This window comes from Heloderma suspectum, chromosome 2 (assembly GCF_057233095.1).
Source record: "Heloderma suspectum isolate Gila_16-S chromosome 2, 16-S_ref, whole genome shotgun sequence".
Lineage (NCBI taxonomy): Eukaryota > Metazoa > Chordata > Lepidosauria > Squamata > Helodermatidae > Heloderma > Heloderma suspectum.
In genome coordinates this window covers 157778624-157801776 of record NC_139459.1, presented here as the reverse complement: position 1 = coordinate 157801776, position 23153 = coordinate 157778624, and the positions used below count along the sequence as shown (strand labels likewise).

Below are 23153 nucleotides of genomic sequence, written 5' to 3'. Positions count from 1 at the left end.
TAGACAGAGCTTGGCATCATCCACATATTGATGATGCCCAATGGCCAAGCTGAAGATGATCTTTGTCAGTGGAACTGCATAGATATTCAATAGCACTTGTAATAACACTGAGCTGCATGATAACTCCCAAGAAGCTGACATAACCTCTTCAATCACTCTTTTGAATTCTGTTGAACAAATCTGTTGGCGTGCTCTCCGTGAGATACGTGCCATGTGCTCAAGGTAGTCCAAAAGAATAATGTGGCTGACTACATTGAAAGCTACTCCCCCCTCCTCCAACACACATTGCTCTGAGGTGGCATCCCTTCTCTCTAAAACACCAATTGCCACTAGGTCTTTATGGCTGTTTCCCTTCCGTTCATTCCATCTCACTTCCTTGAAGTAGTTAGGTAGTCACTCAGTTACTAGCCTACATGATCAGGTGTGCTGTTGAGTGATAGTAATTCTGTTGACTGGCTTAGCACTCCTTCGCCCCAACTCCCCTCAGGACTGCAGGTCCCTTCGCCATCCTGAGGGAGAGCCAGGTGCAGTAGAAGAGTAATCTGTATGTGCTTTATTAGGTCTTGCTTTCTGCTTGTGGCAATATTTAGCCTGGATTGTGTTGGATAGATCTGTGGGTTCTTGATATTGCCAGGTGGTCTTGCTTGGTGACAAAATATTTGCAGGAATATGCTTTTAAGCATCTCAGATTTGTTGTTGTTCAGTTGTTCAGTCGTGTCCGACTCTTCATGACCCCATGGATTTTTTTTTTTTTAATTTTTGTGAACCGCCCAGAGAGCTTCGGCTATTGGGCGGTATAGAAATGAAATAAATAAATAAAATGGACCATAGCACGCCAGGCCTTCCTGTCCTGCGCTTCCTCCCGGAGTGTGCTCATGTCCATATTCATTGCATCGGTGATGCTATCTAGCCATCTCATCCTCTTCCATCCCCTTCCCCTATTGCCTTCAGTCTTTCCCAGCATCAGGGTCTTTTCCAGTGAGTTTTCTCTTTGCATTAGGTGACCAAAATATTTGAGCTTCAGCTTCAGTATCTGTCCTTCCAATGAGCACTCAGGGTTGATTTCCTTTAGGATGGACTGATTTGACCTCCTTGCAGTCCAGGGGACTTGTAAGAGTCTTCTCCAGCACCACAGTTCGAAAGCATCGATTCTTCGGCGCTCAGCCTTCCTTATAGTCCAGCTCTCACAGCCATACGTTGCTACTGGGAAAACAATAGCTTTGATTATACGAACCTTTGTCAGCAAGGTGATGTCTCTGCTTCTTACTATGCTGTCTAGGTTTGCCATAGCTTTCCTCCCAAGGAGCAAGCGTCTTTTCATTTCATGGCTACAGTCACCGTCTGCGGTGATCTTGGAGCCCAAGAAAATTAAATCTGTCACTGCTTCTGTTTCTTCCCCTTCTATATGCCAGGAAGTGATGGGGCCACATGCCATGATCTTTGTTTTTTTAATGTTGAGTTTCAAACCAGCTTTTGCACTCTCCTCTTTCACCCTCAACAAGAGGCTCTTGAGATCCTCTTCGCTTTCTGCCATTAGGGTGGTATCGTCTGCGTATCTGAGGTTGTTGATAATTCTTCCTGCAATCTTAATTCCGACCTCTGATTCATCCAACCCGGCATTTCTCATGATGTACTCTGCATATAAATTAAATAAGCAGGGCGACAATATACAGCCTTGTCGTACTCCTTTCCCAATTTTGAACCAATCAGTTGTTCCATGTCTGGTTCTTGCTGTTGCTTCTTGACCCTCATACAGGTTTCTCAGGAGACAGGTAAGGTGGTCTGGTACTCCCATCACTTTCAGAATTTGCCAGAGTTTGTTGTGATCCACACAATCAAAGGCTTTAGCGTAGTCAATGAAGCCGAAATAGACGTTTTTCTGGAATTCTCTTGCTTTCTCCATGATCCAGCGAATGTTGGCGATTTGGTCTCTAGTTCCTCTGCCTCTTCGAAACCCCGCTTGTACTTCTGGTAGTTCTCAGTTCACATACTGCTGAAGCCTAGCTTGTAGGATTTTGAGCATCACCTTGCTGGCATGTGAAATGAGCACAATTGTACGGTAGTCTGAACACTCTTTGGCGTTGCCCTTCTTTGGAATTGGAATGTAAACTGACCTTTTCCAGTCTTGTGGCCACTGTTGAGTGTTCCAAATTTGTTGGCATATTGAGTGCAGCACTTTAACAGCATCATCTTTTAGGATTTTAAATAGCTCAGCTGGAATACTGTCCTCTCTGCTAGCATTGTTGTTAGTAATGCTTCCTAAGGCCCACTTGACTTCACTCTCGAGGATGTCCGGCTCAAGTTCAGTGACTGCACTATCGTGGCTATCAGGGACATTAAGATCTTTCCTGTATAGTTCTTCTGTGTATTCTTTCCACCTCTTCTTAATCTCATCTGCTTCTGTTAGGTCCCTGCCTTCTTTGTCCTTTATCATGCCCGTCTTTGCACAAAACATTCCCTTGAGATCTCCGATTTTCTTGTAAAGATCTGTAGTCTTTCCCATTCTGTTGTTTTCCTCGATTTCTTTGCATTGTTCATTTAGAAGGCCTTGTTGTCTCTCCTTGCTATTCTCTGGAACTCTGCATTCAGTTGGATATATCTTTCCCTTTCTCCCTTGCTTTTCGCTTCCCTTCTTTCCTCAGCTACTTGTAAAGCCTCATCAGACAGCCACTTTGCTTTCTTGCATTTCTTTTTCTTTGGGATGGATTGAGTTGCTGCCTCCTGAACAGTGTTACGGACCTCCATCCATACTTCCTCAGGCACTCTGTCTATCAGGTCTAATCCCTTAAATCTATTTGTCACCTCCACTGTATATTCATAAGGGATATGATTTAGGTCATACCTGAATGGTTTAGTGGTTTTCCCTGCACAATTTGTGAACAATGCCAAACACAGCCTGCCAGACTCTGACATGCCAGGTACTTAAAAGCAACAACCCAACAACCTTGTTTTTGCAATTTGAAGCTGCCCACTTGTCTTTTCGCTGTGGGTTGCACCTCCTGGTCCCTACAAAGGCATCAGGTTCCACCTCCTGATTCCCCAGGATCCTACCCAAATACCAGAAATTTTGAAATGGAAAAATGACCTACCCTTGATCAGCCTTTAACTTACCCTCTCTAGCCTTTCTTTATCACACCTCTTAAAACTCTCCTGGCATGCATGGTTCAGGCTGTGGCACTCTTTGCCAAATTTCTGTACTGCCCTAAAGTCCTTGGAGGAAGAACAGGATATAAATGGAAATGAAATGAAATATATTGGCTTCTCATTCTCATCCAGCACAGATTCCTTGTCCTCTTAAAGTACTCTACAGCCAGGTCCTACCTCATCTTTCTGCAGGATTATTTCACTGTCACCTTTTTTCTCCTTGACTTTGGCAAGGATTTCTAAATAACTGCAGCAACTTCATCAGGCAGTATCCATGGTAAATCATCATGGTGGGGCTGGACTTCATAGCTGGCTAGTAGTAACTAAGGCTTGGCTACTCAGCCATAATTTGTAGACCCCTGTCCCTAGGGCCTCTAGTAAGGGCCCCTGGATCTTTGTTTTTATCCAGTAAGGGGATTATTGAATTCTTAATGATTCCTTACATTAATATGTATCCTTTGAATTATTTTCTGTAACAACTGTTAAACAGGTGTCTTAACAAGCATGATCTATGTTTAAATAAAATTATAATTAAAAAGTCAATGTATTACATAAAATCAGATGATTTATTAGAAAACCCAAGATAAATATTAATCTAAGCAATTTCCCTTTCTGCATAAAAACAAAGATCCAATAAGGAATACATGCGTCATGGCTGGCACTGTTGAATTCACTGTTGAATCAAGGCAGGATGTAACAGTTGTGTTCGCTTTGCAGTTTGTGAGGTATAGAAGGAATACTAGGGCTCAGAAAATACTAGCGGCCACTGGAGGCCCAGTGGTGGAGCGCATTAAGAATCCAACGGCTGTCTCTTTGCATTACAGATTCAGAAATATCTATTGTACTTATATTGCCTCTAGCTGCATGCGGGTTCTGACTCCTCCACCTTACAACTCTTCTTCCCAGTGAGTACCAAACTGTGTAGTTGTCTCTTAAAAAGATTTGCCCCCTTCTGTATTGGGTTTGGCTAATGCATTCATTTTGTACTTCTACTTCCAGTCATCTGGGTTCCATCTCTATCCTCTCAGAGATATATTTGTTCAACATACTGCTTCACCCTCCTGGTTTATGCCAAGCACAGGTCATCTGCCACTTGACGTGTGTCCTGTCTTTGTCCCTGCAATGGATCTGCTCCCTCTGTAGCTGCACTTTCACAGAGGTATGCAGTCATCATCATATTTGAAGATGGGAATTTCTCCAACTAGAACTCTTCAACCCTATGTTAGTTTTCTGTGTGAAGAAATTACTTTGTAAGGAGAACCATTAAATCATGTGAGCCCCAACATCTGTAGTCTGAAACAGTACAGCCCATATACATGTTTACCACTTCAGTGAGAACTGGCCTGAGTCTGCCATCACCCTCTACTTTTTTTTCTTCCAGGGGAGAGGCAGCCAGTGTAACCCATCTTGTTTGTCACATACAGGAGTGAGTAAAGCCAGTGCCAGGTAAGTACTGTGTAAAATAATTTGCCTTCCACAGATTTCCTTCATGTGGCTTTCGAGGTCAAATATCTACTTAATATTTTCAATCAAGTTCAGGTTTTGAATATAGTAGCTGTTCAGCCTCTGCCACTTTAATAACTGATATGTTCTAGTCTTTGCATTTGATAGCCAATACGTTCTAGCCTTGCTGGATTAGATCAAGGGCCTATTTAGTCCAGCAACCCTATTTGTAGTTGCCATCACTAAATGCTTCTGGGAAGTAGGGTATGAAGGCAGCAATCCTCTTCCGCTCTTCTCCCCCCCGCCCCCCATTAACTGCCTCGGAACATGGAGATCCCCTTTAACTGCCATAGCAAATAGTTGTTGATAAGTCCATCCTCTAATTTCTCTAATCTCCTTTTAAAACCATTTAAGCCAGTAACCATTACTACATCTTGTTGCATTTAACCCCTGTGAATATTCTGCTTTATGTGCAGAAGTCCTCTATTTTGCCTGTCCTGAATCTACTGCACATCAGCTTAATTGAGTGAAATCAAGTTCTAGTATTATGAGAGAATTTTTTTATCTATCTTTGTAAATAGATAAAAACTCACATGATCTCTCACCATTGGTTATGTTGGCTAGAATTGATGGGAGTTGTAGGCCAAAACATCTGGAGGATCACAAGTTGCCCATCCCTGCTCTAGACCATGCATAACTTTATAAGTTACAAAGCCCTACACTTTGATTATTTTGGTTGCACCCTTTTCGGTTTGACAGTATCCTTTTTGAGATGTGGCAACCAGAATTGTACACAGTATTCCGAGTGTGGCTACATCGTATAAAAGCATTTTAATACTGGTGGTTGGTTCATGCACTGAACAATTTTCTGTTTCATTGTAAAAGTATTCATATGTACTGTATGTGACCACTTATTAAAATATTCTTTAATAATTGATATCCAATATGAGTAGCTATGTGTTTGACTATATATGTTTAAAATCAACACTGGCTTAATTCCAGTATATCAAGCAAGCTCACCTCTGTCATTACCTGACTGAAATTCTTTACTGACATATTCTTTCTGCTGCCTTAACAGGGTGATGAATAAGCTCTGTAGTTGGTAGGAAACAATCATTCTCGATAATCAACCAAATTTCACCCAATACCATAAAGCTTGTAGGTTTGTCATGCCCATGACCATAAAACAGGGAAAGAAAAACCAAAATTGTTTTCCCTGTTGTTTCCAGAGTGGAGCTCCAATATGAAAAGCCACCATTTTATTGGGTTACAGACCCATGCAAGAGCTATATCCTCACATCCATCTGCTCCAAATATAGGAAAAAGAAACATGCAGCACATTTAACATTATGTAGAATGATGCACAGGGGCCGCGGTGGCTTAGTGGTTAAGACACTGAACTGCAGACTGGAAGGTCGGCAGGACAGCAGTTCGAGACCCGAGTGCTGCGTGACGGAGTGAGCTCCCGTCTTCAGTCCCAGCTCCTGCCAACCTAGCAGTTCGAAAGCAAGAAATTGCAAGTAGATAAATAGGTACCGCCTTGGCGGGAAAGGTAACAGCGTTCCGTGCGCCTCGGTGTTCAGTCATGCCGGCCACATGACCACGGAAACGTCTTCGGACAGCGCTGGCTCTTCAGCTTAGAAACGGGGATGAGCACCGCACCCTAGAGTCGGACACGACTGGTTGGGGACACTTTTACCTTTTTAGAATGATGCACAGATTTGCCTCATTACTAAACAAGCTTGCCAAATACAAGCAGAATTCACTAATTACATAGATTCTCAGTCTAAAAAATTGAGGAACCAGTATGGCATGAAAGGATTTGTATGTGATGTTAACCAATAAATGGTTAACACAGTGAAACATTCTGACCAAATATACCACACACGGAGCAGGGTAGAGGCAGGTGACATTGTGATGTGTAGCTCTCAACCCACCAAGTCCAAACAGAAAGGTGTTTGTAGTCTCCCTGTAGGGGGAGAGAATGGAGTAGGAGGTATGAGGACTTGGAACCAAGGTTGACCTTATGTTAAATAAGGTAATAATTTAACCAAACATCTTTCCAGCAAGTTAAAGACAATAACTTTTGTTCAAATGTATTTGAGATCAAATTTCCAAACCATTCTGAATTTATTTATTTATTTTTATTTATTTATTAAATTTATTAATCGCCCATCTGGCTAGTCACCCAGCCACTCTGGGCGATGTACAACATATAATAAAACAGTTTAAAACAATAAAATTCTACAATAAAAACATTTTCTAAAATACCCTAACCTACCCCAAATGCCTTTTTTTTATTTTGAATTTCAAAATGTCCCCCCCTGCCGCCGCCCAGAATATGATTTTTTCCAAATTATTGTTTACCCTCTACTGTTCTGCACTATGGAGTAAGCCAGTTGAGTAGACCGACCACCATTTTGGATCAGAATAATTGTGATTTCATTACTCTTTTAAATCTTATTGCTCCTCTAAACATTTGCCTTCAGGATCCTAGTGGAAGATGGAACAAGTGAGTTTGTAGTTTGTTGCAAGAACCAGCAGGTGCAGGAAGTGCTGGGTCTGAGCCCCAAGGAGTGGGATGTTATACAGAAGCATGTTCAGAGCAAGGGCAGTATCTACATTCAGCATAACGAAGTTAGCACTGGGTCTGGGGTGAGTGGTTCTCTTTTGGTTGAATTGCTAACCCCATGTCTGAATTGTGAATTCTTCTTACTGATCTTCGTTTTATTTCACTCACTCAGTGTTGATAATCTTCTGCTTTTGACAGAGAATGGATGAGTTTGAAGACCCATTCACGTGGTATTTGAGAAGCTTATGCAGAAGCCCAGTTGTCTGTCGGTCCATATTGTTGACTTTCAGACTGGATAGAAAGCCTGCAGAGGTTCCTGAGGCAGGTACGTAGATGTGTGCCCTCAGCTTGATGGGAGCAGAATAAGAAAGCCTGTGCTGAAGAGGCCTTCTGTTTTTATAACTATATTTGGACTTCTTGTGTAAAACCTTGGGCACCCAAGGCAGCAACTGCATGACTTCCTATCCACAAGGTGCACTCTCTTGCTAAATCTGTCTCTGAAACAAGCTGGTAACAGCAGAGAAGTGCTACTTATCACTGATGTAGCCTCGATACACCTTGGAGGGACACCAGTCTACAAAGAATATGAAATCAAGGCCTGCAAGCCCCAAAATGGCTGCTGAGCAAGATGCCTTAGGAAACTGCTGAATTTTCATATCTATGAAAGTGAATAAGCTGCAAGGAGAATTTTTGTTTTATTTGGAATTGTGAGGAGGGGGGAAGACAGGTAGGCTGTTGGCATACAAACGTAAATAAGCAAAAAAGCACTCAGTTGTGTTTAGCAGAACAGTCATTCAGAACATTCTATAACTGAACAGAGTTTAGGCAGGAGTCCCACCCACCCCCTCTGCACATGCTTTGGGAATGGTTCCTGCCTGCCTTTGTTCCTCATCATCCGCCATAGCAACTGGCAACATTCAGAACATTATCATGCCTCGTGGCGTTTTCTTCAGGATAATAAAATAATGTCCCATCCTGCCCCCCCCCCCCCCCCGGATACTGGACAGAGTTTTTTCTCTCTTCTTTCTCTCTCTCTCTCTTTCCTATTTTCTCTTGAGTTCTTCCTTCTTTTTTGTCTTTTGCCCCTCAGGGGCTCATGACCTCCAAGGCCATCTTCAAGAAGTGCACCCGCTGTGGCAGGAAAATACAGCTGACCAATGGACACTCGAGTTGTCTCCTGTGCCTTGGAGAGGCTCACAGTCTAGACTCTTGTACCCACTGACAAGCCTTTACTAAACAGCCCAGGAGAAACAGGACTGCTTGCCTCCGTGCCCTCTTGTGGGAGCAGGCCCTCAAGGCAGCAGAAATGGCTGCACTAAATTGACCTCTTCACGCTGTCTGGCCTCCCTCGGACTCCTCCAAGGATGAAGGGGAATGGCAGGCTCCAGACCCAGGGGAAGGGACCAGCACAGAAGGAGCCTGAGCCCCCTGTGGGGGTTCCAGGCCCAGCTGCAGTCTCCCCAGAGGATGTGGAGGGCGAAATGCCACTGACCCCTGCAGAACAAAGGCAGCTGCACGTCCGGGAGCAGCGTAGGCGAGCCTCTGTCCGTTTAAGACAGAGAGGCTCTCAGAGGCAGGAGGGCTGACTGGATGCAGCTGCCTCAAGTTGTGGCCATTAAAAGTGGATGGCAGGCTGGAGCAAGCCTGCTGAAGAGCAATGTTGTGTCACACGCCAGACCTCAGCCTCGGACCTGACCCACTGCCTTGCTCACGTTCTCTTGTGTGTTTTGGACCTTGGTCTGAACAACAGACTTCTCTTTGCCTCAACGCTTTGGACTCACTGCCTGGGTAAAACATTTCTTGCTACAAGCTGCTTTTTCGTTCCCCCAGCCTTGGACACGTTTACAACCCTGTTATCAGTCCGTGATTTATCGCCGCCAGCTGCAGTCACCTGGCAGGATGTGACACACGCTGCTGCTTCTTCCATCTACAAGAAGCTGAGGTGAGCTCTCTCACAGGTACTCACCACATTACCCCCTTCAATGGAAGGTGCTATAGGGCAATTGTCCCCGATATCGGGTATACCAGCCCTTTCTTTGGTACTGGCTTCGGCCTTGCCTTCGGACCATCAGTCAGCTATGACAACTCAGCTTGGGCCCGAGACCACGACACCAACGGCCGAGACAGAGAAGGTCAAAGCTATCAAGTCCCAAAATAAACACCAGGACCAAAGACCTCAAAGAAGAAACCCACATGCAGGATGAATCTGATGACAAACGATCGGCTACACCCGCACCTAAGCAGTCAACCATGGTATCGACAGCTTTGCAATCTCCTTGTCTCTGGTGACACCAATTCCGGAAAAGTTACAACTTCAATGCCATCTTAACTCCTTGGATGATATCCAGTGCGTGGGGTCAATATGAGATGGCAAATCCAGAGAAAGATTCTCTCTGGAACCTTACCAGTCCTCCCTTCGGAACTGTTTCCCAATACCGTCTACTCTCTTTCATTCTTCGCCTTCTCTGTTACAGAGACTGGTTCACCACAATAGTTCTTTGTGATGCCTGTTTTCATACTTCTATCAATCTGGCATCATGCCACTTCCTCAGGTTCGCCCTAGTCAACAAATTTTTCCAGTTCATAGAATCACAGAATCATAGACTAGTAGGGTTGGAAGGGGCCTATAAGACCATCGAGTCCAACCACCTACTCAATGCAGGAATCTTAAGTCAAAGCATCCCTGACAGATGGGTGTCCAGCCTCATCTTGAACGCCTCCAGTGTGGGAGAGCCCACTGCCTCCCTGGTAATTAGTTCCATTGTAGTATTGCTCTAACAGTCAGGACGTTTTTCCTGAAGTTCAGCCAGAATCTGGCTTCCTGTAACTTGAGCCCATTATTCCATGTCCTGCACTCTGGCATGATCGAGAAGAGATCCTGGCCTTCCTCTCTGGGGTTACCTTTCCAGTACTTGAAGAGCGCTGTCATATCTCTCCCCAGTCTTCTCTTCTCAAGGCTAAACATGCCCAGTTCTTTCAGTCTCTCCTCATAGGGCTTTGTTTCCAGTCCCCTGATCATCTTTGTTGCCCTCTTCTCAACCCTGTCCAGTTTGTCTGCATCCTTCTTAAAGTGCGGTGCCCAGAACTGGACACAGTACTCCAGATGAGGCCTAAGCAGTGCTGAGTAGAGGGGAACTAGAGGGGAACTAGTCCCGGGATTTGGAAGCTATACTTCTATTAATGCAGCCCAAAATGGCATTTGCCTTTTTGGCAGCCACATCACATTGTTGGCTCATATTCAGCTTGTGATCGACAACAATTCCAAGATTCTTTTCACTTGTAGTGTTGTTGAGCCAAGTATCCCCTGTCTTGGAACTGTGCATTTGGTTTCTTTTTCCTAGGTGCAGAACTTTGCATTTATCCCTATTAAATGTTATTCTGTTGTTTTCTGCCCAGTGCTCCAGTCTGTCAAGATCACTTTGAATTTTGTTTCTGTCTTCCAGCGTATTAGCTATCCCGCCCAATTTGGTGTCATCTGCCAATTTGATCAGCATTCCCTGCACCTCCTCCTCCAAGTCATTAATAAAGATGTTGAAGAGCGCTGGGCCCAGGACTGGGCCCAGCGGTACCCCGCTCGTTACCTCTCCCCAGTTGGAGACGATCCCATTGATAAGCACTCTTTGAGTTTGATTCTGTAGCCAACTGTGGATCCACCTGAGAGTTGTTTCATCTCGCCCACTTTGAGCTAGTTTGCTCATCAGGACATCATGGGGCACTTTGTTGAAAGCTTTGCTGAAGTCGAGGTATATTATGTCCACAGCATTCCCACAGTCCACCAGGGAGGTTACCTAATCAACAAATGAGATCAGATTCGTCTGGCAGGATTTGTTCTTGACAAATCCATGTTGGCTTCGAGCTCCGTAGGGAGGTTCACCTGGGACCTACGTTGTGATCCTTCTGCTGCCAGGTGAAGACCTTTTTATTCTCCCAGTATTTTAGCATTTTAGCTGCCTAGTCTTTTGGCTTTGGTGTTTTAAATCTGTATTTTAAATCTCTGCATTGCTTCTAGGTTGTACTGTTATATTGTGGTTTTAAGCTTTCATATTGTTTTATGCTGAGCTTTGTGGTTTTAATTTTTGTGAACTGTCCAGAGAGCTTTGGCTATAGGGCGGTATAGAAATAAACAAACAAACAAGTTTTTTGCTATGAGCTTCGGCAGCAGAGCAGGCCAAGATCCAGATTCTCTAGGTGATTCCATTCTCTTCGATTGGGGACACATCTGAATTATGCCTTACCCACCCCCCTTCCCTCACATCACATGGGTTGTGAACAAGGTAGAGGAAGACAGTGCCCCTTGTATCCTCAACCCCATGGTGCCCACAGCAGCCAATTCAGCCACAACTTTCTCTGTCTTCCTTGAAGGCCAGACCTTCTCACTATGAACAATGAGAAAATCAGACACCCTTTCCTCTAAACCCTCCACCTCACAGCCTGGAGGGTGGGAAAACCCACCAATTTTCCCTCAGGAGATATTAGAAGTAATTCTTGCCTCTCGTAAACCCCTTACTTGAGCCTCAAATGATGCAAAATGGCAGACATTTGGGGGCTCTGTCTTGTTGGTGTGATAAAGCCCAAAGTCTTGTTATCTCAAGTACTTCAATTCCTTCTCTCTCTTAAAACGAAGGGTCTAACATTGTCATCTCTGAGTCTACCTCACAGCAATATTGGCCAGATATGACAAGGTCAAGGACTCCTCTCTCTACTTACTCACACTCAGATGTCAAGCATTTCCTTAAAGGGCTGTCTGCTATTTATCCTCCTTTCCAGTCACCCTATCTGTTCCGGCATGGAGGTTGTCAGTAGTACTGGTGCAACCGACAGAGAAACCCTTTGAACCAAAGGCCAGTTTATGGCTCTTTACTATGGAAGTTCCTTTCCTTGCTGCCATCACTTCAGCATGTAGAGTTGCTGAGCTCTGTGCTCTTTGCCTTGACCAGCCATAACTGACATTCCAGAGGGATACAGTAGTTTTATACCCAGACCTCTCCTTCCTTGCTAAAGTGGTTTCACAGTTTCTTCATTCAGGACATTGTATTACTTATGTTTCTTCCAGTGTAGTGTAGTGGTGAGAGTGACGGACTGGGAGCCGGGAGATCTGGGTTCTAGTCCCCACTTGGCCATGGAAGCTCACTGGGTGACTTTGGGCCAGTCACAGACTCTCAGCCCAACCTACCTCACAGGGTTGTTGTTGTGAGGATACAACGGTGAGGAGGAGGATAATGTAAGCCGCCTTGAGTTCCTTGCGAGAGGGAGAAAGGCAGGGTATAAATGCAATAAATAAATAAATAAATAAATAATTGGTTGTGGTGAGGAGGCTTTTGCACTATGGGAACCAAGGCATCCTGACAAGAGGCTCCTCCTCGGGACCTCCCCAGCCCCTAAGTGTCCTGTTTGCCCCCCTGCCCCCCCCCCCCAGTGGGCTGGCTGAGATTCAGGGTATAGACCTCATGTGCCATCCATTGCAATGCTCCTGAATTCACTGTAAAAGAAATCCATTTTCTTTCTAGGGTCAAGACAGTTGAGGAGGTTTTTCTCTAATGAATTAGAGTTCCTAAGTCAGATGGGGAATCGAAGGACCTTGATATGTCTGAACATCCAGGAGGTGACCTGAGCAATGAGAAGGGGGAAAGCAAAATATCTGTATCATCTCTCATCCTGCATAGAGGAGGAATGAGGAGATATCTACTTGTATGGGTCACATTTGGAGACTTTAATAATAAATGTTTTTTTCGTATTTGTACAATGCATTATACTGATAATATACTTATAATGCAAATAAACAAAATAGACTTGTAAATCAAAATAGAATTGATTATTAAAATGTGAACATTTCTTCTAAAAATAGAGTTTTTGGTGTGTTTCTTCCATGCATATATAACTCAGATGTTTTGCAATTTTTCTGTATTCTAGCTAGTCCTTAATGGGAGGGATTGTTATTGTCTCCAAAATCTTGCATAGAATTGTCTATCTGCCATGATCATATTAGTTCTCTATCTTTACTGGGAAAGGTTTCACTTAAGTAAGAAAGGAGAAACCGTGATTAATGATGGTCCCAGCCAAACACACGCACACCTCTGAATTGAGCAGATATTGAAAGGGCCCACTGATCTCTAGTTCCAAGATTAACAGGTACTGCAAAACAAAGACATTGTGTTTTGCTTTACACAGTATACAGTGAAGGACAATATTCTTAAAACAAATTTGGGAACTTCCATCCCTAATGTATAAGCAACATAAAGTAATGTTTATGGAAGATCTGAGCTCTGAAACTCAGGAGAAGATGCACCCTGCACTCAGTCACACACAAAATTGCAGGAAGCTAAAATGGCAAACACAACAGAGAAAGCCAGCAAATAGGTGGAGAAAACAAAAGGCAGGAGAAACAACTGAAATCTCAAGTTGCCCTGAACTTGCAATTCAAGCAACATATAACGGAGAGACATAAAAATGAGTAACTGCCGTGGACCTGATATGTGAGAGACATGAATTAACGACTGTAAAGAGATGTGAGTTTAAAATGAATGGGTACAACAATGAGACATACAGTCATGTGAAAAAGAAAGTACACCCTCTTTGAGTTCTATGGTTTTACGTATCAGGACATAATAAAAATCATCTGATCCTTAGTAGGTCTTAAAATTGGGTAAATACAACCTCAGATGAACAAAAGCACATGACATATTACACCGTGTCATTATTTTACAGAAATAAAGCCAAAATGGAGAAGCCGTGTGTCAAAAACTAAGTACACCTTATGGTTCAATAGCTTGTAGAACCACCTTTAGCAGCAATAACTTGAAGTAATCGTTTTCTGGATGACCTTATCAGTCTCTCACATCGTTGTGGAGGAATTTTGGCCCATTCTTCTCTACAACATTGCTTCAGTTCATTGAGTTTTGCAGGCATTTATTTATGCACAGCTCTCTCAAGGTCCTGCCACAGCATTTCAGTCGCGTTGAGGTCTGGACTTTGATTGGGCCATTGCAACACCTTGATTCTTTTTCAGTCATTCTGTTGTAGATTTGCTGGTGTGCTTGGGATCACTGTCCTGTTGCATGACCCAATTTCAGCCAAGCTTTAGCTGTCGGACAGATGGTCTCACATTTGGCTCTAGAATACTTTGGTATACAGAGGAGGTCATAGTTGACTCAATGACTGCAAGGTGCCCAGGTCCTGTGGCTGCAAAACAAGCCCAAATCATCACCCCTCCACCACTGTGTTTGACAGTTGGTATGAGATGTTTGTGCTGATATGCTGTGTTTGGTTTTTGCCAAATGTGGTGCTGTGCATTATGGCCAAACATCTCCACTTTGGTCTCATCTGTCCAACAAACATTGTTTCAGAAGTTTTGTGATTTGTTCAGATGCAACTTTGCAAACCTAAGCCGTGCTGCCATGTTCTTTTTAGAGAAGAGGCTTTCTCCTGGCAACCCTTCCAAACAAACCATACTTGTTCAGTCTTTTTCTAATTGTACTGTCATGAACTTTAAACATGCTAACTGAGGCCTGTAGAGTCTGAGATGCAACTCTTGGATGTTTTGCAATTTCTCTGAGCATTGCACGGTCTGCCCTTGGGGTGAATTTGCTGGGACGTCCACTCCTGGGAAGATTGGCAACTGTCTTGAATGTTTTCCACTTGTGAATAATCTTCCTCACTGTAGAATGATGGACTTTAATTGTTTGGAAATGGCCTTATAATCCTTCCCAGATAGATGGGCGGCAACAATTGCTTCTCTAAGATCATTGCTGATGTCTTTACTCTTTGGCATTGTGTCAACACACACCTGAATGCTCAAGACCAGCACACTCCTGAGACTTCGGCTTTTATAGAGGTGGTCACACTTGCTGATGATCAGTTGATCAAGGGCATTTGTTTAGCAGCACCTGGCTGCTACTTAGCCTCTTCATACCTATGGAAGCAGTAAGGGTGTACTTAGTTTTTCACACATGGCTTCTCCATTTTGGCTTTATTTCTGTAAAATAAATAATGACACGGTGTAATATGTCATGTGTTGTTCATCTGAGGTTGTATTTACCCAATTTTAAGACCTGCAAAGGACCAGATGATTTTTATTATGTCCTGATACGTAAAGCCATAGAACTCAAAGAAGGTGTACTTTCTTTTTCACATGACTGTATTATGATTTAAGAGCAGTAAATTATAAATTAAGCTAGCAGTCAAATGGAAAATTTCTCATGAGAAATGCCGGGTTGGATGAATCAGAGGTCGGAATTAAGATTGCCGGGAGAATTATCAACAACCTCAGATACGCAGATGATACCACCCTAATGGCAGAAAGCGAAGAGGATCTCAAGAGCCTCTTGTTGAGGGTGAAAGAGGAGAGTGGAAAAGCTGGTTTGAAACTCAACATTAAAAAAACTAAGATCATGTCATCTGGCCCTATCACTTCCTGGCATATAGAAGGGGAAGAAATGGAAGCAGTGACAGATTTTACTTTCTTGGGCTCCAAGATCACCGCAGATGGTGACTGTAGCCATGAAATTAAAAGACGCTTGCTCCTTGGGAGGAAAGCTATGGCAAACCTAGACAGCATAGTAAGAAGCAGAGACATCACCTTGCCGACAAAGGTCCGTCTAATCAAAGCTATGGTTTTCCCAGTAGTAATGTATGGCTGTGAGAGCTGGACTATAAGGAAGGCTGAGCGCCGAAGAATTGATGCTTTCGAACTGTGGTGCTGGAGAAGACTCTTACGAGTCCCCTGGACTGCAAGGAGGTCAAATCAGTCCATCCTAAAGGAAATCAACCCTGAGTGCTCATTGGAAGGACAGATAATGAAGCTGAAGCTCCAATATTTTGGCCACCTAATGCGAAGAGAAAACTCACTGGAAAAGACCCTGATGCTGGGAAAGACTGAAGGCAAAAGGAGAAGGGGACGGCAGAGGATGAGATGGCTAGATAGCATCACTGATGCAATGAATATGGACTTGAGCACGCTCCGGGAGAGAGCGCAGGACAGGAAGGCCTGGCGTGCTATGGTCCATGGGGTCACAAAGAGTCGGACACGACTGAACGACTGAACAACAACAACAACAAATGGAAAATTTAAGTAAAGGAGGGAATTAAATATTTTGTATGTTTACATAAAGAATGGTGAATGTATGGGGTAGGAGAAATGGGAGGGAGAAGATGCTCCCCCTTAATGGGCTACAGCACAGTATGGATGAAGTTAATCCAAGCTACCCATTTCAGAAGTGAGCAGGACTTTGCATATGACATCTTCATTTAATTTAAATACCTTGATGGAGGATTTAAAGGAACACAGAGATAAATAAAAGGTAGACATAGAAATATTACCAAAATGCATGTTGCTGTAATACCTTTATTAGACCAATTAGATTGGTCTAATAAAATAAAATTTGTGCAAGCTTCGAAGGTTCCCAGATCTCTCCTTCAGGCAAGATGTTATAAAAGGCAGGGTGGGGGTGAGGTGTCTAAATGGTAAAGTCATGTTGCCTGCAAGTTGAGACTAACCCCCAGGTGTAGTGTGGGAGGAGGAGTCTGCAGGTCACGTGATGGTTTGTTGTTCAGTCGTGTCCGACTCTTCGTGACCCCATGGACCATAGCACGCCAGGCCTTCCTGTCCTGCGCTCTCTCCCGGAGCGTGCTCAAGTCCATATTCATTGCATCAGTGATGCTATCTAGCCTTCTCATCCTCTGCCGTCCCCTTCTCCTTTTGCCTTCAGTCTTTCCCAGCATCAGGGTCTTTTCCAGGGAGTTCTCTTCGCATTAGGTGGCCAAAATATCTGAGCTTCAGCTTCAGTATCTGTCCTTCCAATGAGCACTCAGGGTTGATTTCCTTTAGGATGGACTGATTTGACCTCCTTGCAGTCCAGGGGACTCGTAAGAGTCTTCTCCAGCACCACAGTTCGAAAGCATCAATTCTTCGGTGCTCAGCCTTCCTTATAGTCCAGCTCTCACAGCCATACATTACTACTGGGAAAACCATAGCTTTGATTAGACGGACCTTTGTCGGCAAGGTGATGTCTCTGCTTCTTACTATGCTGTCTGGGTTTGCCATAGCTTTCCTCCCAAGGAGCAAGCGTCTTTTAATTTCATGGCTACAGTCACCATCTGCGGTGATCTTGGAGCCCAGGAAAGTAAAATCTGTCACTGCTTCCATTTCTTCCCCTTCTATATGCCAGGAAGGGATGGGGCCAGATGCCATGATCTTAGTTTTTTTACTGTTGAGTTTCAAACCAGCTTTTGCACTCTCCTCTTTCACCCTCAAAAAGAGGCTCTTTAGATCCTTTTCGCTTTCTGCCATTAGGGTGGTATCGTCTGCATATCGGAGGTTGTTGATAATTCTCCCGGCAATCTTAATTCCGACCTGTGATTCATCCAACCTGGCGTTTCTCATGATGTACTCTGCATATAAGTTAAATAAGCAGGATGACAATATGCAGCCTTGTCGTACTCCTTTCCCAATTTTGAGCCAATCGGTTGTTCCATGTCTGGTTCTTACTGTTGCTTCTTGACCCTCGTACAGGTTTCTCAGGAGACAGGTAAGGTGGTCTGGTATTCCCACATGTGATGGTTACAGGAAGGTTATGCTGCCCCTGATTGTGCTGGGAAGGAAGGGCAGATGGTTGGTCATCCATTTTGGGAAATATGAAGTCCTGATATTCTCAGAAGTGTTTTCCGTCCTGGTCAAAGTACACGATTCCTTTTGCTGGTGAATCGCAGAGAAACAGTAGGCAGTCTTTATATTATCAAAGCAGGAGATAATTTTAGATGCTGTTCTAGGTAATAAAAGTCAGTTGAAGCCAAATCCGGCAGCATTACTTAATGGTTGGAGGGGATAAACCCTTTATATTCTCCAAAACTGAGTCTTACCAGTGTAAGCAGCAGCAATATAACCTTGCTATTCTGCCCCAGGAAACTCTTAAGAATGGGAACAATAATTTTGTCAACTGATTCCCATTTCAGAAAGAGAAAATAGCCAGAGATCCACAAATATGTTACATTTTTGTAAAACAGCAGTATGGGAATAAAACATTTATATTTGCTTCTATTTATACATCAGTTATGAAACATTAAATTTTTGAGGGCTGTCTTTTAAAAATTAAATAAATTTAAAGAAGGAGAAATTCTAATAGGGGGAGATTTAAATGGATTCATATCAGCCTTCTGGATAAGAGAAGTAATAAAAACAAAAAGGGGAAAACTGTGGAATTGGCAAAACTGTTACTCATGTGCCCGGAGAGTAGATAATCTACTTTACATGTGATTCGCATAGACATAATATGTATTCTGGATTTTTTTTATTTTAATATCGGCTCACTTAATGAGCTGTAAAAGCAAAGACTGATATAATGAAAATATCTGACCACACACCAGTTTGGTTAGATTTGGGTATCCATGGAGAGCAACCCACCACTTGATTTAATCATGGAGATTTAATACCATTCTATTAACTAAGGGTGCAATCCTATGCATGTTTAGATAGAAAAATGTCCTCTTTGCATGCCCCAGCCATGGCTGGCTCGGACATGCTGGGAGTTGTATGACTTTTTTCTGTCTAAAAACACATAGGATTGCACCCTAAATTAGAATCTAGAAAAGGAATACAAGAGGACATACAGAATTATTTTAAAGAAAAAATAACTGAAGGAATGCGTATGTATGTAATATGGGATATGGATGGCTAGACTGAAAAAATATTAATAATTAAAATTTTAATTATAGGCAGAAATAAGATAATTAAAAATGAAACATAAAACAAGATCAAAAAGGATATATAGAAATTTAACAAAACCTATTCCATATTAAACAGAATAATTATGAATTCAGTAACAAGCGTACAAAATGGTTAGCAACCACTTTGAAAAAATAAAAACATAGGAAGAAAATATTGTCAATAGAATATAATAATACACAAATGCATAGCTCAGAAGAAATAGAGTGGTTTGCTACATAGTTTGAAAAATACTCTTCAGAGAAGCCATCCAATGAAAACAATAGAAGAATATTTACAAAAATTAAATATTCTAGAGCTCAAGAATGAGCATAGACAAATGTTAAATAAGCCCATTGAAAACAAATAAATAGAACATATGTGAAAAAAATTAAAATTCAACATCCTGAGGTATGTTGGGATGTTGAATGGGGCAGAATTTTATAAACAATTTAAATAATATTGTCAGCAATATACGGCAATACTAAATCTTTAAGCAGATACTGAAAGGGAAGCCGTCATCATGCTCAGGGAAAGACACAAGTATCGTAGTCATCTTCAAACCAGGCAAGCAAATGGATCAGTTAGATTCCTACCAGCTGATAGTATTATTAAATCAAGATGCAAAATTGTTCACAGCAGTCCTTGCTTCTCAGTTGAGCACTATAATCAAATAACATGTCTCCCCAGACCAAACAGGATTCATACCTCAAAGGTAAATTGCTGACCCAATATGTACAGTACTTAATGACATTCATATAAGTAAAAAGAAAGAGATACCATTAGCAATTTTATCCCTGGATATGCAGAAAGCATTTGACCATTTGGAATGAGGTTTCAAGTTTGGACACATTAAAAACTTACATATTGCAATATTTTATGGAAGTGATACAGTTTATAAAAAATAAAAAACTATGGTGAGAGAAAATGGATTTGATTCAAGAAAAATATCTTCTGAGTAGATGAACAAAATGGCACTGCCCGCTATCATTCCAGCTCATTGTTCTCTCTATAGAATCCCTGGCAGTTACTAGAAGAAATAATAACAATATTAAGGGCTTAGCAATAAATGGCCAAATACTTAAGATCAGCTTGTTCGTTTATGACATCACAATACTTACCACGAATCCTAAAGAAGCCTTGCCAGAATTTATGAGAGAGATCAGTGAGTATGGAGCAGTGGCAGGATTATGTATTAATTATTAGAAAATCTAGAATATTCTATATAAATGTTAAACCCAATTTATTTATTTATTTATTTATTATTAAATTTTTATTATTAAATTTATTAATCGCCCATCTGGCTGGCCACCCAGCCATATGTAGACATTATAACATTTCATAAATAATTCTAAAAATCTAGGAGTAATGATTTCAAAACATTTAAAAACCTCCAGAAGTTAAATCTAAAGTGATCAGGCAGATAAAAAGACGATCTCAGATAAGTTATTTTTTCAAAACACTTCCCATAATAATTGACTTGAAAGATGCGCAATGCAACAAATATTTTAAATGCTATTTATCAAGAGAAAAGACCAAGGCTTGCACACAAAAAAAACATTAAGGCAAAAGCGATTAGATCAAGCGGGATGGGGTGAGCTAAGTATCCATAAATATTATGAAGCAATCAATTAAAACAGTGGTATTGTATTTAGAGAGAGTGTCAGAGAAGCTGTGTATGTATGGAAGCAGTGGGGAAAGAAATTCCTAGCAAATAACAACTTTATTTGGATGGAAAAAATAGGAGATCTAAAATGGATAGACTAACTTTTTAAACACCGCGTTAAAAATTTAGAAGAAATGGAAAAATAAATTAATCCTGGAAATATTCCCATTCCTTCCATTTTTGTGGCATCCAAATTTTGCTCATGTAGATAAACAAGCGCAATCTGCAAAGTTGAAACAAAAAGGGTTTTATACAATGTGAGATTTCTATGAAAATGAAACCCCTCTCATTGTAGCAAAATTAGAAGAAAAACTTCAGGGAATCCAAATGAAATAGATCAAATATATTATCATGAATCCTCTAGAAAGATAAGGTATGACTAGAAGTATGACAACATTTTATGGTATATTAGAGACAAAAGGATTAGTCTCAAATTTATTCACATCTTATTGAAATAGACACAAATACATCAGATGGATTAAAAATAATATGGGAAGATGATATTGGAACAACAATAGAACAAAATGTATGAGATAAATTATGGATGACTCAATCAAAGAAAACTTTATCAACAATCTTTAGTGGGAATTCGTTAAAATTGCTCCAGTTTTATATTATACTAGTGTGTCTGGCAAGAATAGCAAATGCAAACAATACAAAATGTTGGAGAAATTCTAATAAGCAAGGTTTATATATTCATACGTGATGGCGATGTCCTGTTGTGTTACAGTTTGGGAACATGATATTCTCAGAAATGGCAAATGTTACACATCAAATTATATAACAACAGCATTGTCTCTATTAACCATATAGAAAGAACAAAATACAAAAGTGACATCTAAGGAATCAACCATGTTCATGCTGATGGCAACTCATGGGGTAATAGCTAAAAGTTGGAAAACTGCAGAACTTCCAACATTGAAAGCTTGGCACATGGAACTGTGGCAAATAGTCAAGGCAGAAAAATTGATTTAGGGCACAATCCTGTCTGAATAGTCGCCAGCCTCCAAAATCAGAGGCTGACGACTATCCTGTGCAGCGCAGTTGGAGCATGGAGGGGATCCTGTCCCGCATCCTCCAGCTGCCCTACAATTTTGCCTAGATAGGTGATTTTGCCTGTCTAGGCACAGCTTCAGGGAGGGGGAGGGAAGGAGCCTGGAGACCAGATAGGAAGCTGCGTAAAGCAGCTTCTGCAGTCTCCTCCCCACCCCGCCCCCGGGACCGTCTCCTCTTCCACATCTCCACGCTCCATTTCCAAGCACAGAGATGTAGCCGGCATGGTGAGAGCCATGCCAGCTACGAGGAGGAGGGGGTGGGTGGGGAGTGCAGTTTGGGGAAATGGGGTCGGAGCCCTGGCTCCAACCTCAGTTCCCAGAAACCGAACAATCCTACGGCCCTCTGAAAATGACTTTGCCCCAATGGGAGAGAGTGCGTAACCTGAGCTGACTTAAGGCTATTTAGAGTTCAATGTGTTTGAAAATATATTTTAAAACTAAACAGAAAAGAGTGAATACCTTTTCAACTTGTCAAACAAATACCACACAGGAAGTCTTAAGACATGGTTTGTAGAGAAAAGTAAATGCAAAAGAACATCACATACTGAAGCAACATGTGAAACAGGCAATGGTTAGGAGACTAGTAGGCCCAACTAGCACCGGTTGAATTGTTACTTAGCTCCACTTAAACTTCCACCAGTCCAAACTAGTTAAATGCAATGTTTGAAGAGTTCAACTATATAGAAGTATGGTCCAAGCTTTTAGAGAAAAGGGATAAAAGTGTGTGGGGGGTGGGTCAGTGGGTGGGTGGGATTAAAAGGAAGGCATAGCTACCTGTTCCAGGCAGAGAACAGGCTTTTGTGGACCTACAGGAAGGTTGAAAGAGGCCTCTCATAGAATCCAAGGTGCAGAAGTCAGCAAAGTCCGGTTAGAAAAAATGAATCCAGGTAGAGAGAATGTTTTAGAGAATGTTTTAGAATGGAAAAGGGTAGTGAAGTCTGAGCCTTTATAAAATAAAAGAGGAAAACTGAATCAAGCTGCTCTGGAGCTAGGCATCTAGCCCCCAAAAGCTAGTTCAGAAACAATGGCCAGCTGCATCCTTGGGGTGCAAGCCTATGGAGATAGATGTCAGCCTCCAAGCTTGGAGGCTGATGCCTATCCAATGCAGGGCAGCCGGAGCACAGAGGTGATCCTCTATGCTCCTGCTGCCCTGCGTTTTTGGCTAGATGTGTGATTTTGTGCATCTAGCTGGGGACTTTGGAGCAGGAGTGGGGGGAAGGCCGTGCAGCACATAGGAAGCCTCATAAAGCAGCTTCTGCAGTCTCCTCTCCTCCCCCAGGATCACCCCCTTTTCCCCTTCTCCGCACTCTGCTTCTGAGCATGGGGAAGTAGCTGGTGCAGAGAGAATCACGCTGGCTATGAGGGGGCGGGAGCAGGGGTGGGGAGGAGTGTGGTCTCTGGTAACTGAGCTCAGAGCCAGGGCTCCGACCTCGGTTCCTAGAAAGTGAGTAATCCTGTGGCCCTCTAGAAAGTGTCTAGTGGCCATAGGATTGCTCCCTTAAAAACTGAAGAAGGGGCATGGTCAAAGCAAGTATTTCGTTGTTCTCTCCAAAAGTAGGCAAACATGCAAACTATGGC

At 42.4% G+C, this 23153-nt stretch overlaps 1 protein-coding gene across 9 annotated transcripts in view; it reads left to right on the top strand.

Annotated features, from left to right (window-relative positions):
• CTC1 (CST telomere replication complex component 1) overlaps window positions 1–23153 on the top strand; it is a 63637-nt gene that overhangs the window by 35454 nt on the left and 5030 nt on the right. For 5 of the 9 annotated variants that reach the window (XM_084835342.1, XM_084835341.1, XM_084835348.1 and 2 more), the window contains 6 exons: window positions 3969–4049; window positions 4144–4303; window positions 4526–4590; window positions 7077–7242; window positions 7358–7484; window positions 12667–13001. In XM_084835342.1, the coding sequence (XP_084691468.1) occupies window positions 3969–4049; window positions 4144–4303; window positions 4526–4590; window positions 7077–7242; window positions 7358–7484; window positions 12667–12770 (703 nt within the window). In that variant the 3' untranslated portion in view covers window positions 12771–13001. Of the gene's footprint in view, window positions 1–3968; window positions 4050–4143; window positions 4304–4525; window positions 4591–7076; window positions 7243–7357; window positions 7485–10602; window positions 13002–23153 lie in introns of those variants that run through there. The other 4 variants (XM_084835345.1, XM_084835344.1, XR_014787896.1 and 1 more) reach the window with 4 other exon arrangements.